The sequence below is a fragment of the Phocoena phocoena genome, chromosome 9 (genome assembly GCF_963924675.1).
Source record: "Phocoena phocoena chromosome 9, mPhoPho1.1, whole genome shotgun sequence".
Lineage (NCBI taxonomy): Eukaryota > Metazoa > Chordata > Mammalia > Artiodactyla > Phocoenidae > Phocoena > Phocoena phocoena.
Genome location: NC_089227.1, coordinates 104,522,963 through 104,539,123, shown reverse-complemented (window position 1 = coordinate 104,539,123; position 16,161 = coordinate 104,522,963). Strand labels below are relative to the sequence as shown.

Here is a 16,161-nt window from a genome sequence, read left to right as displayed (position 1 = left end):
CTTGAAATAATAAGATACTTTTGTTTTTCTCTAAAGAAAGCCTCTTCCACAGAGTTGGAAAGAGAGAGGGAGGGGGAGAGCGTCAGACGTGCACGTGCCTCCCCCCCATCATAACACTAGCTTCTACTTTTGAATGGTTATGGTGGAGTTCTGTATGATGAATTGGCAGTCTTTTTTTCACAGTTTGTTTTGTTTTACTTAAGGCATCTCAACATATCTCAGAGATGTTATAAGCAGATAAAAGTAGGTGAAAGGATGTAAGGTTATAGTTGTCACTTTCGGATATTCTTGTCTGATACTTGATTCAGTTAGTACTTGAAATTTAGTCTGTTCTCTGGTTGGTTTTCTTTCATTTCTTTTAAGTGAAAATACTTATTATTATTCAGCTGCTAGAATCTGGCATATCCTACCCCTCCTTTAGTCTCCATGAATCTTTCCTTAAATATAGGAATGCCCGTCGTCTGTGCACGAACCCCTAGAGCTTCTCTAACGGTGACATTGAGGAGCCCTTTGACAAAACACTGAGAGAACCTAGATTGGAAACAAGCGTTTTCTTACAACAGCAGTCTTTGAGTTTGCTTTATTTTGGGCTAGCAGTTTCTCTCCTAACTCTGAAGTGAGCTTTCTCTGTTCTGCAGTGTGCACCCCAGTTGGCCTCTCCCGCATGTTCACAGTCATGGGGCAGCTGTTGGTGAAGCCAACAGTGAGTATGATGTTGTAAACCATTTTGTTTGTTAAATAGACATTTTTACATTTGAACATCTTTTAGGTTCTAAAGTAGCATTCAGAAACAAGAATATTTTTATGGGTTTATAACCCAAATTGTCATTGTTTTTATTTTAATCTTTTTCATCTTTGGGAACCAAATTTGCTTTTGCTCTTAAAATACTAACTATAGGCACTCAGCTAGAAATTCTTCTAGCAAATTTGAAGACAAAATGTATAGATATTTACAGGTATTTTAGGAGCCCGTTATCTTATATCAAATGGTAACTCTTTTGTGTTTCAAAGTTTATATATTCTTTGACTTACAAAGCAGTTATTTTCTGAAAGTTTGTCTGCATATTATATCTTGATTAATTGAATTATACCTTTCCCTCTAATCTCAGAAATGCTGTATATTCATTAAAAAATAATTTTCAGTTGGTAGTAGTTTTGATGATTTGTCCCTAAGTTACTTGGGCCTCTAGCTATTTTGTCAAATATTTAATAAAATGACCATAATTCTTACCTGTAGCTAGGGAATTGTCACATTATTTTCATGGATCCTCATTGCCTACAAGCTCAAGTCTAAACTATTCACATGATACAAGGCCTTTCACAACTGTCCCCCGCTGAATTTGCCTGTAGCTGCCCCTGCCCCCATTGCTTCCCTGGTGACTGATTCTAGCCAGTCTCACAGCTGACTTGCTGTGCCCAGAGCAGCCTGGATTCTTCCACTTCCCAGGCATGTCGAGGGTCTTTCTCTCACTTCTGCCTCTTACCTGCTTCAGCCACCTGCCAGTCTCCTGAAGTCCTGGCTCTGAGACCAGCTGCATATACTACCTGTCTTTGACCCTTGCCTCACTTCTTCTTTAAGCTAAAATAATCAAGCTCCTTCCTCTGCATTTCTCATATTCCCCTTTATATTTCACTAGTAGTATTTATGAAATTATTATGGTTATATGTTTTTCTTCCCTATCAGTGTAATTCATCAAGGGAAAAAACTGAGAGAATATCATGGTAGACATTCTTTTAGTAAATGCTTGCTTAATTTTGGAAGTTTTTTAATAAATAATCTTTGTATTTTTAAAAAATAAAAATGGATTTTTTAACCTGCTACATAAATGTACACACACTCAAATACATGTCCTATCAAATCTTGAAATTTACTTCCCTCTTAAAGAGGTTTTGTGACATTGCATTCATTTAGTTTCTTCCTAATTCTCTGGATTTTTTTTTGTTGTTGTTGTTTTGGTCTCTCCATTTCTACTTTCTTCCCCCTAAAATAGGCAAATGTTTAAAGTTCTGTCCTTGATCTAAAGGTGCTCTGCTCTGTTTTCCCGAGCACCTCTGCCACTTCCACATCACTTCTAAATGTCTAATCCTAGTGAGAAAAAGAGAGTGAATACAAACTACAGTATATTTTAAGTGCTATAATTGAAGGCCCTATGGAGCTGAAAAGTCAACAGATGCAAAATCAAACTACTTATCTCCCCTCCCCAAGCTTATTTTCTCCCAAACTTGTCTATTATTAGTAACATGTTCAAACTTTTTAATGTTTGCCTCTTTCCTTGTTCCTAACATCCAATAATAATGGGTATTTATTCAGTAATTAAGTATATGCTATATGCTTGCACTAAGTACTTTATTTACATGCATAATTTCATTTAATCCTGATGACAAACCCATAAGTTAGGTGATGGTGTTCTTATTTTATGGTTGAATTATCTGCAGTTCAGGGAGATCAGGTAGCTTATACAAGATCACAGATCTGAGAGGATGAGGCAGGATTTGAACCCAGAGGCTCTTTTCAGCGCCTGGGCTCTGGACCACTCCTTGTTCTGCCATTAGCTCCAGAGTCATCGAGCAGCTTTACTGCTAAGTGTACTTTGTACCTCTCCACCTGTATGTTTTGCTTGTCACTTCCTCTGAGCAAAATGTCTTTCCTCCTTTTGGTAAGTGAAGCTATTGGGTAAGATGCTACTACCATCAAAACCATTTGCCAAGACTTTTTTCTTCCCAAATAGAAGGTGGGAATCTTTCTTCTTCTGAACTTTTGTTAACATTTTATTTTAGCTTCAGTTATGACATTACTTTCAATTCTATAATTTTTTTTTCTTTTTGATTTTTCGTTTCTCTCCTGGACACTAGAATATAAGCTGTTTGAGGTCAAGGCCTAAGTCCGATCCATATTTAGGTCCCCATCAGCCCAGACTGGCTAAGAGCACAGGCTTTGAAGACAGATAACTTTTCTTTGCCAAACCTTTGTTTCTTGGCATATTACAAGATACAGCGAGAGCGGTCTGTTTTTCATAGGGTTGTTGTAGAATCAAGGGGATGAAGCACACCAACCCTTACACAGTGCAGATAGTATCCCATATAATTGGTTACTGGTTAGTGGGGTTTCTTGGTGGTTGTTTTTACTAGTGTTGTATACTGTGGTAGTGAGTGTTGTGTATGTTAGCACACTATTTTTCTAGGGTTCTGTCTATAGGATGTTTTTCATGATACCAGTGTTTAATATTTGTGGAAATTTTTTAGTATGTAATGATGATGTAAATGGAAAGTATTGATGGTAGTGATTTAGTTTATGGGTTTTTTGTTTTACACATTATGCAGGTTAATGTAGATGAGAAACCAGTGTTGGACTGGGTGATCTATTCCTCTGGCTCTAAAATATTGGCTTGGGCGTAGAGATGTTATTGCATTTAGCTTCTTGGATGTTTAGAATTCATACATTTGTGTGCCATTGAGAGAGTTGCAGAGTTCTTTAATTCTTTAAACTGAAAAAAATCAATTTAAATGTATGTAGATTTTGTGATAATCAGCTTTTGATGTGCTTAGTTATATACTAAGAATTTCTACTTAATTTGCAAGTAGAATAGTTTGAGCATTTTTAATTTAGATTCCTAGTAATTTGAATGGTTATCTAAATTATAGGCCAAATAGCCTAAATATTCTCGTAAGCACTACTTACGTAATGTATTATTCAATAGTTTGATGTTTAAATTTAGATTCTTGAAGACCTGGATGAACAAATTTATATTATTACCCTAGAGGAAGAAGCACTTCAGCGACGACTAAACGGTAAGTATTTATTACATATTTAGACCAGAATAAAAAATTATTTAATTCAAAAAAGACAGATAATTGAGGGAAAAAATAGAAGCCTCTCAGTACTTTGTGCTGTTGCCTGAGGCCAAGATGTCAGAGAAACACGTGAACTTCCCAGGTGAGGAGAGGGTTACTGAGGAGTAGCGGCACTTTGGTCGGGGTCCCATCTCTCCCTAACTGATAGTAGCTGTAACCAGCAGGGTCAGTTCAGTGCTGGGACACTGGCCACTAAGGTATATCCCTCTTCTACCAGATCCTAACGTATTGGAAGCATTATGACTTGTAGTTGCTGAGGTTCTGCAGATTTGCATGTTGTCTTAGTGACTGTAGTATCCCTACCTCATGTCTCTCCTGTTGAAATCTCTAATGCACGGTAAAAAGCAGGGTTTCTCTGACACTAAGGGACCAAATTAGACTCTGTTGTACTTAGGAACTCTGTTGTCATTTGGGGATGCTGTTCATTGTTAGCTGGTAACCATGTAAGCATGTCAAAGATTTTAAAATTTAATTTTTCATTACTGATCATTTTTGGCTTCAAATGATGAACCAATGAAGAAAAGAGTGATGACAGTTTAACAGAGAAATGACATCGTAAAATTTTCTTTATTTTACTCAAATGAATTTCACCCTGCACTCTTTTCTCCTACAAAGTTTTTTTTTTTTTTTTTTAAATGTTGAAAACCTAAACACCAAGATCAGATTATTTATAGCTAACCATAATTCAAGAGTTGGTATAAAATGGAAGGTTACTTTAACTGTGAAATACTGAGAAATGGGAAGGAAAATACCTGTTTTCTTCAGTTACAGATAGTGAATTTAAATCATCAACCCAAAAGTGTTGATAACATTTAGAGCTTTATTCTTAGATCAAAGAATTTCAGATTGTATCTATTCTAGAGAATTCTTGTCAGTAATAATTATATGCTTTGATACTGATAACTTTTAGACTGGAACTACAGGTATCTTTTATTCTTCTAACTTTATTAAAGCTACTTTAGCATATAAGCCTATTTAATTTAAGAATTATAACTTTAATCAATACTGTCAGCTTTATCATATTTCATTAAAGTAGTTAATACTATAATGAATTTGTCTTAGTTAGGTAATCATGCCGCTGTGTAATAAAACATGCCTGAATCATAAAGAATACATGTCCAGCTGCCTCCTGCAGTATGTGGGGCTTATGTGTCAGCCTAGATGTATACTGGTTCTGCCTTACAGCTCAGGAGGCTAAGATCTAGGGAGGGTAAAACACACTGCTCTGTGAATTAAAGAATTTGAATTAAGTCTAATCAAAACAGACTTCCGCATACAGGCTTTTCTCACTTTGTCCTTCAGCAATGGGGAAAAAAAAGTCCCTCCAGAATCTTTCTAGATCCTTGGCTCCTCACATCAAAAGTGGTTTGTTATATCTAAAGAAATTGAAAAGGAGGACTTTCCTGCTGGCACAGTGGCTAAGAATCCGCCTGCCAGTGCAGGGGACACGGGTTCAAGCCCTGGTCCGGGAAGATCCCACATGCCGTGGAGCAACTAAGCCCGTGGGCCACAACTACTGAGCCTGTGCTCTAGAGCCTGCGAGCCACAACTACTGAGCCCATGTGCCACAACTACTGAAACCTGTGTGCCTAGAGCCTGTGCTCCGCAACAAGAGAAGCCACTGCAGTGAGACGCCTGAGCACCGCAAAGAAGAGTAGCCCCTGCTCACCGCAACTAGAGAAAGCCTGTGCACAGCAACGAAGACCCAACACAGCCATAGATAATAAATAAATAAATGTATTAAAAAAAAGAAAAGAAACTGGAAAGGAAATACTTGCCAGAAGTTTAAGGTATTATATAATGAGGCAAAGCCAAAATAAACAAAGCTCTCCGGCTAGCACAATAATGTTATAGTTTGTAGAGAATTAAGGATGGTATGATAGCTGATGCTAAGTGTAATTTTATTTTCTGCCATTTTGGGAAGCCATGCACTACTTCTGACTGCTCTGTTGGTAGGTTGTCATTAAAATCTTTCCAGTGAGACTCTTTGTTGGGATAAATGCTGTAGTTTTGCTGTTTGCTGTTGGTTAGCACTATGGACTGTTTCAGGTAGAAAATAATAGGCTTGTAACATAAAGCGTTCTATGGCAAAATGGACATTTTGACTAACATAGACTAAGAATTGTGAGCTTCAGTAAAGTGTATTTATCAATATGTGCAGAGGAAAAAAACCAAGATGGAACAAAACTGTATTTTATGATTTGCTATTTTTTAAGAAAATATAGATCATGGGAGGTTAGTAATGGAAATCATCCCATGGATTTTATTTTATTTTAATTTATTTTTTTTTGGCCACATTAGGTCTTTGTTGCTGCGCACAGGCTTTCTCTGTTTGCGGTGAGTGGGGGCTACGCTTCCTTGCAGTGCGTGCGCTTTGTTGTGGTGGCTTCTCTTGTTGCAGAGCACGGGCTTCAGTAGTTGCAGCACACGGGCTTCAGTAGTTGTGGCATGTGGGCTCTAGAGCACAGGCTCAGTAGTTGCGGCGCACGGGCTTAGTTGCTCCGCGGCATGTGGGATCTTCCCGGACCAGGGCTCGAACCCGTGTCCCCTGCATTGGCAGGCGGATTCTTAACCACTGTGCCACCAGGGAAGCCCCACAGGGATTTTATTTAGTACTGTGTCAAGTGTATTTTGTTGTAACAGTTATTTTATATTTTAAATTATTTTTAAAAAGTGAAGTTTTAACTTTTTACTCTGGGCTATTAAAAAGAATTGCAGAATAGAGTAAAAGATTTTTAAAAATACAGATTACAGTGGTGATTCACCCCAGAATTTGTGATGGTGTTTGCTAAGGGCACATTGAGTGTGCTTTCTTGGTTTGCGTGGGCTGTGACGCGCATCGCATGAATCTTGAATCTTGGGAACATCTGCATGGTTTGCTCTGATCCCAGCTTTACAGTTATCTGGAAAAAACATGATACTTAATATCAAGAGGTGCTTTACTGTGGGACTAACACCATTTTTTCTGGACGATAAGATGACTTGTTGTGGTTGTTATTATATCCCTGGAGTTGGGTTTTCATGCCTGGTGTTTAAGTTATCAGTGTAGCTTTAGGATGGGCTGCCTGCCTGTGACTCCGTTGCTTCTCGTTGACCCTTGATGGTGCTAGAGGTTTTGTTCTTGTTAATATTATTGTTATTTCATAAAATACAGTAATAAAATAAAGCTAACGGGTATACTGTCATAAAGAAGCCATCCTGTTACCAGTCTGCTCCACTCTTTCTCCTCCCTTGTCTGTTTACTGCACGTCTTCTTCTAAGAACCAGACATTGTGCAGGTGAATTTAGAAGCTGAGTCTCAAGATCATGGACTAGTTAACTGAAGAACAGGAAAAGAAATGGTGAGACTCTGTGAAGGCTGTGTCCAGCGCTGAAAGACTTGGAAAGAAATGGAGGGGAGCTGTATGGGATCCTGGGGCGGGAGGGAGCCCGAGCGCCACGCCATCTGGCCAAGCCCCCTTCCCTCACGTTCACCTACCCTGGCAAGAGTAAAGTGACGTCCCCAGAGCTCGTGCGGCTCTGGCAAGACTCCTGTGCCTTCCCACTCTCGGCACTTGGGACCCGCAGGGATAATGGGTGCGTTTTGCTCTTTGCCCCTTTCTGCCGGCTGGCATGAGGAGCCTGGGGTATGCAGTTCTTTGCATCTCAGACTCTGTGTTCCCCATGTCTCTCTTTGTCCCTTTTCTGCCCCAATTTCCCACTGTCCCCTAGCTCGTGAACCTTGTGCTTTAGCACTTGGAGCTGAGCGCTCACTCGGCAGCAGAAGCCTGGATGCTCAGCCTTCGCCCTCTTGCGTGAAGAACCGTGCTTCCTCGGGAGCTCCCTCGGTGGGGCTCCGTTTCCCCACAGCCTTGGCTGGCCTCCTCTTGCTCTCTTTCAGACACTTTGAATCTCGCGTCTTTGGACCTTGACCTGATTGACGCCTTCTCCCCTTTTCAGGCACCCCTCCCACCCCAGGCTGTTCCTGCGCCCTCCTGGAGGCTGTTGTTTTATCTCCTCATTCATGATCATTCTCTCTACAACACCTATCATAATTCTTGGTGGTTTCAGTGTCCCAGTACTCTGGGAGCTCCTTGACCTCTCTCTTCCAACGATCTCCCTCAGCTGCTTATTGCCCGGGATTATAATGCAGGCCTTGTCATGAGCGGGAGCTCAAGTTCTTGCATAATCTCAAAATCAGTCGTCCTCCTCTCCAGCTCTGATTTTTCCAGCTCACTTCCCACAGTTCTTCAGTATTGAGACTTAACGTGTCATTTATTTATCCTAATAACTTTTTATTACCAGCCCCACCCTTTTCCATCATACCCTTGCTTTGTCACAGTTTAAATTCCTGGGCCGTCGTTATAACCGTTCCCTCATGTGCACCCTCAGTCCCCCTTCCCTCTCACTCTGTTGTACTCATGCCTGGCGAGACTGCAGCCTTGCTTCCAGCCAGCTCTGGATGTCCTCTGCACTCACGTCTGTTCACGTCTGACCATGACTGCCTGGCCTCTCTTTATGTGCATGACCATAGGTTCTCCTCGATGACTATGTATGTCTTCTCTTTTCTCAGACCATCTTCACTGTCACTCTCAGGTGATAACTTTGCTTCCTATTTTCTTGAGAAAATAGAAGCAATTATGGCACAACTTGCACGAGCGTTTCCCTTTGTGTGGATCCACCTACCTGCAGCTGCCCCTGCTTGTGCTGCCTTTTCTCCTTACACTGTGGCTACATTGTCCCTGCTTCTGGCTACGGTTGGCCCTCCCCTGTTGCACTGGATTCTGTCCCTTCTCACTGATTCTAGGACAGAACTCTAGTCGTTCTACATTTCTCTTACAGAATCAGTTTTTCACCAAGTGGATCATTTCCATCAGCATAGAGAATTACTGTGATTTTTCTCAACAGAATGAAAGACCAAGTGAAAGAGAGGAAGGAAAGGAAGGAAGTGTCGATGAAAAACTAATCAGTTGATCTAAGAAAGAAATGGAAAATTTTGTTCAAACCAAATTGAGGATTATAACTTGGGAACAGTCTCTCAGAAAACTCCAAGAACCGGTCCTCCTCTTAGAGGTGAAAGCACAGTTGTGTGAGTTTTTGAGACAGAGAGCTGTGCATTAAATGACGTATTATCAACAGTTTATACAATCCAGACCTACACATACAAAGTGAGTAGTGGGTAGTGGGTCATCGCCGTCCTTTACAGGGTTAAGAAGGAAGGTTATCTCCTAAGGAGTCGTCTTGTTGGTGCCAGGAGAACGTTGCTCTTTGTGGTTGAGCAGGTATTTCTGCGGATGGGGCCGTGTGGTCAATGCATAGTGCAGATACATGGTGCACAGTGTGGGGAGAGAGGCGGCCAAAGGGCAGAGAAAACTTCTTGTGTTAAAATTTTCCTTGACTTGCCTTAGAATACAAATTTTTCTTTCCTCAGAAGGAAGGAAAGCAAATCAATCTGTCTTGACCTCCTGCCTGCTCCAGCTCACCACCTCATTGCTTTCCCACTTTTAGAGTGGAACTCCCAAGGGTTGTATTCTTGTTGGCTTCATTTCTGTGCTTTGAACGTTTGGCTTTGAACTCACTTCTGCCTCCACGACTCTACCGAAGTGCTGGTGCCAGGTTGGCCCCGAGTTCAGAGTCCTCGTCTTACACTCCCCTCTCCTTGAAATCGTTTTATTCCACTTGGTTTTCAGTTTGCTACACTTTCCTTGTCCTTCCATTTAATGGGCTGCTGCTTCTCAGTCTGCTTTGCTGGGTTTTCTCTGTGTCCATTCCTTCTTCACACAGGACAGCCTCAGGCCTCGGTCCTTAAACTTCTCTTTTCTGTTTGCCTGCCCTCCTCTGGTTGTGTCCTTTGGCCGCGTGGCTTTATACCACCTGTGTGCTGCTGACCTCCGACTGTGTAGATCCAGCTGCCTAGCAGACACTCCACTGGGCTGATTGGCATCTGGAACATATCTAGTCCAGGATCAACTAATTCCGCCTCTGTTAGAGTGGACCCATCCCTGTAGGTGGCAAATCCATTTGTCCAGGTGCTCAGGCTAATATGTTGGCGTCTCTTTCTCTTAATTCCCATGTGGATTCCTTCGCAAAGCTGTCAGCTCTCACTTCAAAGCCTCTCCAGCATCTTACCACGCCTCACCACTTGCACTGTCACCACTCTGGTTTGAGTGGCCAGTCACCTCTTGGTTAGATTCTGTAGTTTCCTGGTGGGCTCCCTGCATCTTTGGCCTTGTGAGTCAAGGAGAGCGCTTGAAAATGTAAGTCAGATCTCACTTGTTGGCTCCGGTCTGTAGCTTCTGCATCCTCTGGCTTCCTCTCCTGCAGTCTCCTTGCTGTTCTTTTCTCATGCGGCCTGCCCCGCCTCTGCCTCCTGCCTATCAGGTCTTTACCTAATGGTCCCCTTCTCCGTGGGCTTTCCCATGCTGTGAGCCTTGTGGCAGTGATTTCGTAGTGCCAGGCCCACCTCCACCCTGGCACTTCTTTCCCCCTTCCTGCTTTATTGTTTCTATGGCACTTTCCAATCACTGACATGCTGCTCACTTTTCATATATTGCCCATCTCTCCACCTGGAACAGGAACTCCACAGGGCAGGGATTTTTGCTTATTTTCTTCCTGATCCTCTGATACTGCCAGACATGTGGTGGGTTGGTAGTAAATACTTGTTGCATATGTAAACGGATAGATGAAAAACACACGTGATGGATGGTTGTCATTTTACCATAGATGTGAAGAAGGAAGAAGTAAAATTTGGTGACAGCATAAAAGACAATCACATGGAAGAGTATTTAGGAAAGCCCATAGTAGAGACCTCTGGAGACAAACCAAGATTGAGGGGCTGGAGGACCGTGTGTGCTGGGTGTTAGTGAAGAAGCAGAAGTAAGGTGATTTTCCCCTATTGTTAACCCAGGAAATGGGAGCAGTCACAATCCATTTCTACTCCAGGACCCCTGAAGAGTAGCCCAGCAGAAAGTCTCATTACATTAATCGTGGTAGAAAATCTTTTGCCTAATTCCTTCCCAGGATAAATATTTATCATTAGCCTGTTTAAGTGTTTAAGTTATGCAACAGCATTAATTGAAATAATTAGCTTTTGTGTGTATAGCCTATGGGTGTACTGGGTACCTTTAGAAGCACCATAATGAATAGGAATTTATTTTTGTTGTTTAAGTTCACACCCTTCACAGTTCTTTTAATGTAATTTATTTAAAAATATTATAGCCTTTGAACTTAGTGATTCAATTCGGTTTTGTTAGGTACTGTTTTCATCTTCACGATAAAGAGTTAGTATATCACTTTCGGTGGCGGTTACTTTCCTGCTTCGTTCTGATCTTTTTTTAAAAGCTTTTTCTATTGAAGTTGATATTGATTCTTTATTTTTAAGAGCACAGAAGATGTACTTGTTTCATTTTTGCTGAGTGTCATGTTGCAGTACCTTTGTATTCTGAAAGGTAAAGGATTGAAAAAAATGACATATCTGAATTTTTTGTGGAACTAAGTGACCTGTCAGAAGCATTTTGTCACCATCAGTCCTTGAATCTTGCTGTTTATAACAATCTGAGTTTGCCAGGCAGTCTCTGCTTGCTTTAGAGTTCTAGCATCCTGTCGGAAGCTTTCCCATTGTCATTGGCAAGACAGTTAGCTATATGATGTCTTTCACAATAACACCTTTAATGGTATAAGGAGGCTTATGTTGGGTTTTATCTCATGTCCGCTACGTTACTTTCATCTTGACTTTCCTTAGGCATTCTTCTGTAGTCCAGCAATGGTTATTCTGTTGGTTATACCATTGAAGTGAGACTGTCTCAGATTTAGCAGACTCTGGCCCACTTCGAGAAATGTTTGGGCTTAGACAGGCTGAAGGTGATCAAGTATCAGCTTTCATCAAGAACATACATAGCAAAGGTTGTTGACACTGAATGACCCTTTTTTGGGCAATACTGTGATAGAAGAAAATATTTAGTAATATCTTGACTTCATGAACTAACAGAAAAGAGTATTAATTCTACTGGTAATACTAATTAAACGGTTTCTAATAAGATACCAAAATTTGGGTCCAAGGGTCTGAAACTGTGAGAGACACCTTGTTACAATTTGTTCAGTTTCTTGGGCCATATAATCACTTTTCATGACAATAAAATATGACCCAGATAATGAGATGATGAAGGGATGAAATGAATTGGCTGAAGATACAGTATTAGTAGATGAGGAATACTTTGAAATAACAAACTATAGAATAATTTAAGAGTTAAGTAGCATATATTCTCTGAAATTTAGAGAGATACTCTATAGATGATCCAGATTTGTTAGCAGAAGATGAATTAATGCATATGAGCTGCTTGTTCAACCACATTTATGTGGAGGATGGTGTTCCTGAGAGTAGCACATATAAAATAATCTTAACATCTTATCTAGCTTAAGATCTACCAATAACTTATAGCTAAAGTAGAAAAAAAAAGGCCAAACCATTACTTTAATTGTACATAGCTTCATATAATGTTCCTAAAGCTGATTGTTTAATACTCTTCATCTTGCTTGTGGTCTTTTATAATCAAAGTCTTTTGTGGGCTTCCCTGGTGGCGCAGTGGTTGAGAGTCCGCCTGCCGATGCAGGGGATGTGGGTTCGTACCCTGGTCTGGGAAGATCCCACATGCCGCGGAGTGGCTGGGCCTGTGAGCCATCGCCGCTGAGCCTGCGCATCCGGAGCCTGTGCTCCGCAATGGGAGAGGCCACAGCAGTGAGAGGCCCGCGTACTGCAAAAAAAAAAAAAAAAGTATTTTGCATTTTCAAAATTGTGTTGAATATCAAAAGTCTCATATTACTTGGTTCTATAATTAGCCATATTTTGTGGATATGTTAGAAGTAAATAGAAACTATTATTTTAACAAATGTTAGCACTGCAAATGGAATAGAAATAGAGTTTTTGAGTATGCGAGTTGTCTGTCTCCTCTGTAGATAGTAGTAGTATTTGTTCATGCCCAAATAGATGCTTTAGAGATTTCATGGCCAGGCTTCAGTTTTCAAAAGCTTTCTGGCATCTGTCTAATTATCAGTGGCTTTATGGTGTACAGTAATTGGTGTTTGCTTAGGGGATGGAGACTGTTCATTCTATGAATTATTAGGAGTCTTGGGCTTTAACAGCTAACTTGTTTGTCTGAGTGACTAGAAATAATTAAAAGTACTTGAGTGACTTCACATTCTTGGTGATAGAAATAACTTTGGTCAATTTAAAGTACTAAGTATAATGAAAATTTTAAAGAGTTACTTAGATAACAGATTTTCTAATCAGCTTTCTTTTGGCTATATGCTAAATGTAAACGTTAAATGAAAAAATAATGTTTATACTAGCGGTATCTATTTCCAAGTAGTATTCATTGTGGGACTAAGTTTAGGACACTGAATTGTTTATGGTCCTGAATTGTTTAGGGAGATTGTTTTATTGCTTCATATTCTTTGAATTGTTTACATACCTAGTTGGAGATTTATGTTTGTTTTTAAAAATACAACATTATATATTTTATATTAAATAATTAGTGTCTGTCCTTTAACATATGAATGCATGTCAGTTAAGGCTCTCTTATGTATTAAGAAAAGGTGTGGGCTTCCCTGGTGGCGCAGTGGTTAAGAATACACCTGCCAATGCAGGGGACATGGTTTTGAGCCCTGGTCTGGGAAGATCCCACATGCTGTGGAGCAACTAAGCCCGTGCACCACAACTGCTGAGCCTGCGCTCTAGAGCCCGTGCTCTACAACAAGAGAAGCCACCGCAGTGAGAAGCCTGCACAGTGCAATGAAGAGGTAGCCCTTGCTCACCGCAACTAGAGAAAGCCCGCATGCAGCAAAGAAGACCCCACGCAGCCAAATATAAATAAATAAATATCTAAAAAAAAAAAAGAAAAGGTGTAAGGACAGCTTAATTATTGAAGAAGTGCTGGACTTTGGGAAATTATGTTATCTTGCAAGCAAAATATTTTCAATACCACACTAGTTTTTCAGTTTAAGAATAAAGCTGGGAAAAGTTGCCTTCAGCTATTAGTTTTCCTGAATCCAAAGAGATAGGTGGGGCAGGATCAAAAATACTCATTTGATCAAAGTTATTGGCTCTGAGGGTATTCTTACCTGTGTAAGAAAGATGAAAGGTGTTGTTTTTATTGCATGCTAGTAACAGTGTAATTTTGAACTAATTGGTGGTGAACTGCCAATCACCTAGGGGGAATGCAAATAGATACTCTTACAATTTCCTTTGAGGTAGTGAAGTCTTATGTTGAGGCTGGAAGGAAAACAGAATAATACCGTTAAATTGACCTTAAATGAGCTGCTTTGTGGTTTTCTTGGCGAATCCCTTTTTATTTTTCATGACTAGTCCAAACAGGTTTTGTCTACCAATTTGACTTATTGACTAGACAATGCTGACACTGAATATTTTAGATTCATTTTGAAGTAAAGTAATGATAATACAGTTCTTTAGGATATTTTGATCATTTTGTCGCTGCCGCTTAAATTTGTGTAACATTCCAGAATTCTTTGCAGTGTATCATGATTCCTTACAAGAGCCATCATTTCCTTCCAGTCATTTATAATGGAATATTCCGCCCAAACAAGCTTACTTTTCTCACTTAGGTAGTGAGATATACAGTAAAGGATGGTGGTGTCTTTGAAAATCGTGTTATTCCAGATGAATCTAGTCATTTAAAAAAGGCGTAATTTCTTTGAGGACAATAAGAATGTATTCTTGATTTTAGTATGCAACCCAGTCAGTGTTTATTAACTACGCATTGTGTGCCTAGCATTGTGTCACCAAAAAATAAACACACAGTGTTACAGAAATATCACTTTAGTTATTTTCCTTTGAAAACATTGATTAGTCTAGACATCTGTATTGAGCTTCGTAGACATCACACCCACAAAGTAGGCATTTATGTCTTTTCACTTAATTTTACATTGGCAGCAGGAATACTGTCTACTCTGATTCCCTTTCAAAATTCTGAATATTCATCAGATTATTTTTCTAACAGTGAACTGGTTACTGGAATAATGCTTTTCTTCACAAGTATAGGGAATGAAATGTAGTTTGGAATTGTATTTGTAATTTATCAGATATAGAAGTTAAATGAGCATTAACTACAGATACATACCGTATAATTTGTAAAGAAATGAGATAAAAAGTAAAATATACTTATCTCTAAGACTATTATATTCAAAGATACTTGAAAATCTTATAATGCTATGCCATCTTACTGTAAATCTCTTTGTTACACAGAAATATCCATTAATTCTGTAACTTAAATGTTTCTCTTTTTGTTTTGGCTGCTAAATTTGTAGTCAGAGTTTAGTAGTTTTGGGTCACACTACCTGAATACATCTATACTATCTTTACCCCTGTTCTTTTATAAACTATATACTGGCAAGTAAAATGATGAAACTCATGAGCTCTGGAAATAGTGTATAACATTTCAGTGCTTGCAAGACCTCAGGTTCTCCAAAAGAGAGAATATTGGATTTCTCTCTCTTTAGCGATGGACGGAAGTGAGAAAGGAAATGCAGTGGGGAATACTTACCTTTTTTAGAAACCTGGGGTAAGACTGAAGTTTTGTGATTCCACAAGAGGACTTAGTGCATTTGTACCCTGCTGCCTTGGGTTGTTGGCCTGAATCCTCCCTTCAGTATTTCTCCCTTTGATAAAGGAGCGCTGTTTGTATCTTGAGAGATGCCAGAGCACTGAGTTGTCTTTCTCCTGAACCAATATTTCTGGTCAGTTCATCCGTACTCCCCAAAAACAAAAATTACTGGGCCCTCCAGATGTTTTGTCACTGTTTGAGCGACTGTGTGCGCTGAGTAGGTGTGAAGGGAAGAATAGCGGCAGATACAGAAAAGTTACCATTCGCTTAGGACTGAGTGACGAAGGCCAAGATGAATAGCGAGAAAGTGTGATTCCAATTGAAGTTAACTAATGGGAGAGACAAATAAGAATTTGTAATTAGCCCCCAAAAGTAAATACCAATTTTCAAAGAGATATAATTAGAGTAGAAAAAGGATTGCCTAGAATGTGGGAAAAACATTATAAAAATTCAGTAGACAAAAGATGTGATAGTCCTTGTGGTAGACAGAATAGTGTCGCACGAAGGTACCCAAGTCCTAACCCCAAGAGCCTGTAAACATGACCCCTGACATGGCAAAAGGGACTTTCCAGTGTGATTAAGCGAGGGGGGTCTCGAGATTATCCTAGGTGATCTGACAGGCCCGGTGTCATCACAACATTGTTTTTTATTTCAAATAAATAAATAAATAAATAAATAAATTTATTTATTTATGACTGTTGGGTCTTCGTTGCCA

General features: G+C 39.8%; 1 protein-coding gene across 2 annotated transcripts in view; it reads left to right on the top strand.

The window, feature by feature from the left end:
- Positions 1 to 16,161, top strand: part of LMBR1 (limb development membrane protein 1) — a 135,906-nt gene that overhangs the window by 77,235 nt on the left and 42,510 nt on the right. For both annotated transcript variants that reach the window (XM_065883484.1, XM_065883485.1), the window contains 2 exons: positions 639 to 703; positions 3,717 to 3,789. In XM_065883484.1, the coding sequence (XP_065739556.1) occupies positions 639 to 703; positions 3,717 to 3,789 (138 nt within the window). The remainder of the gene's footprint in view (positions 1 to 638; positions 704 to 3,716; positions 3,790 to 16,161) is intronic.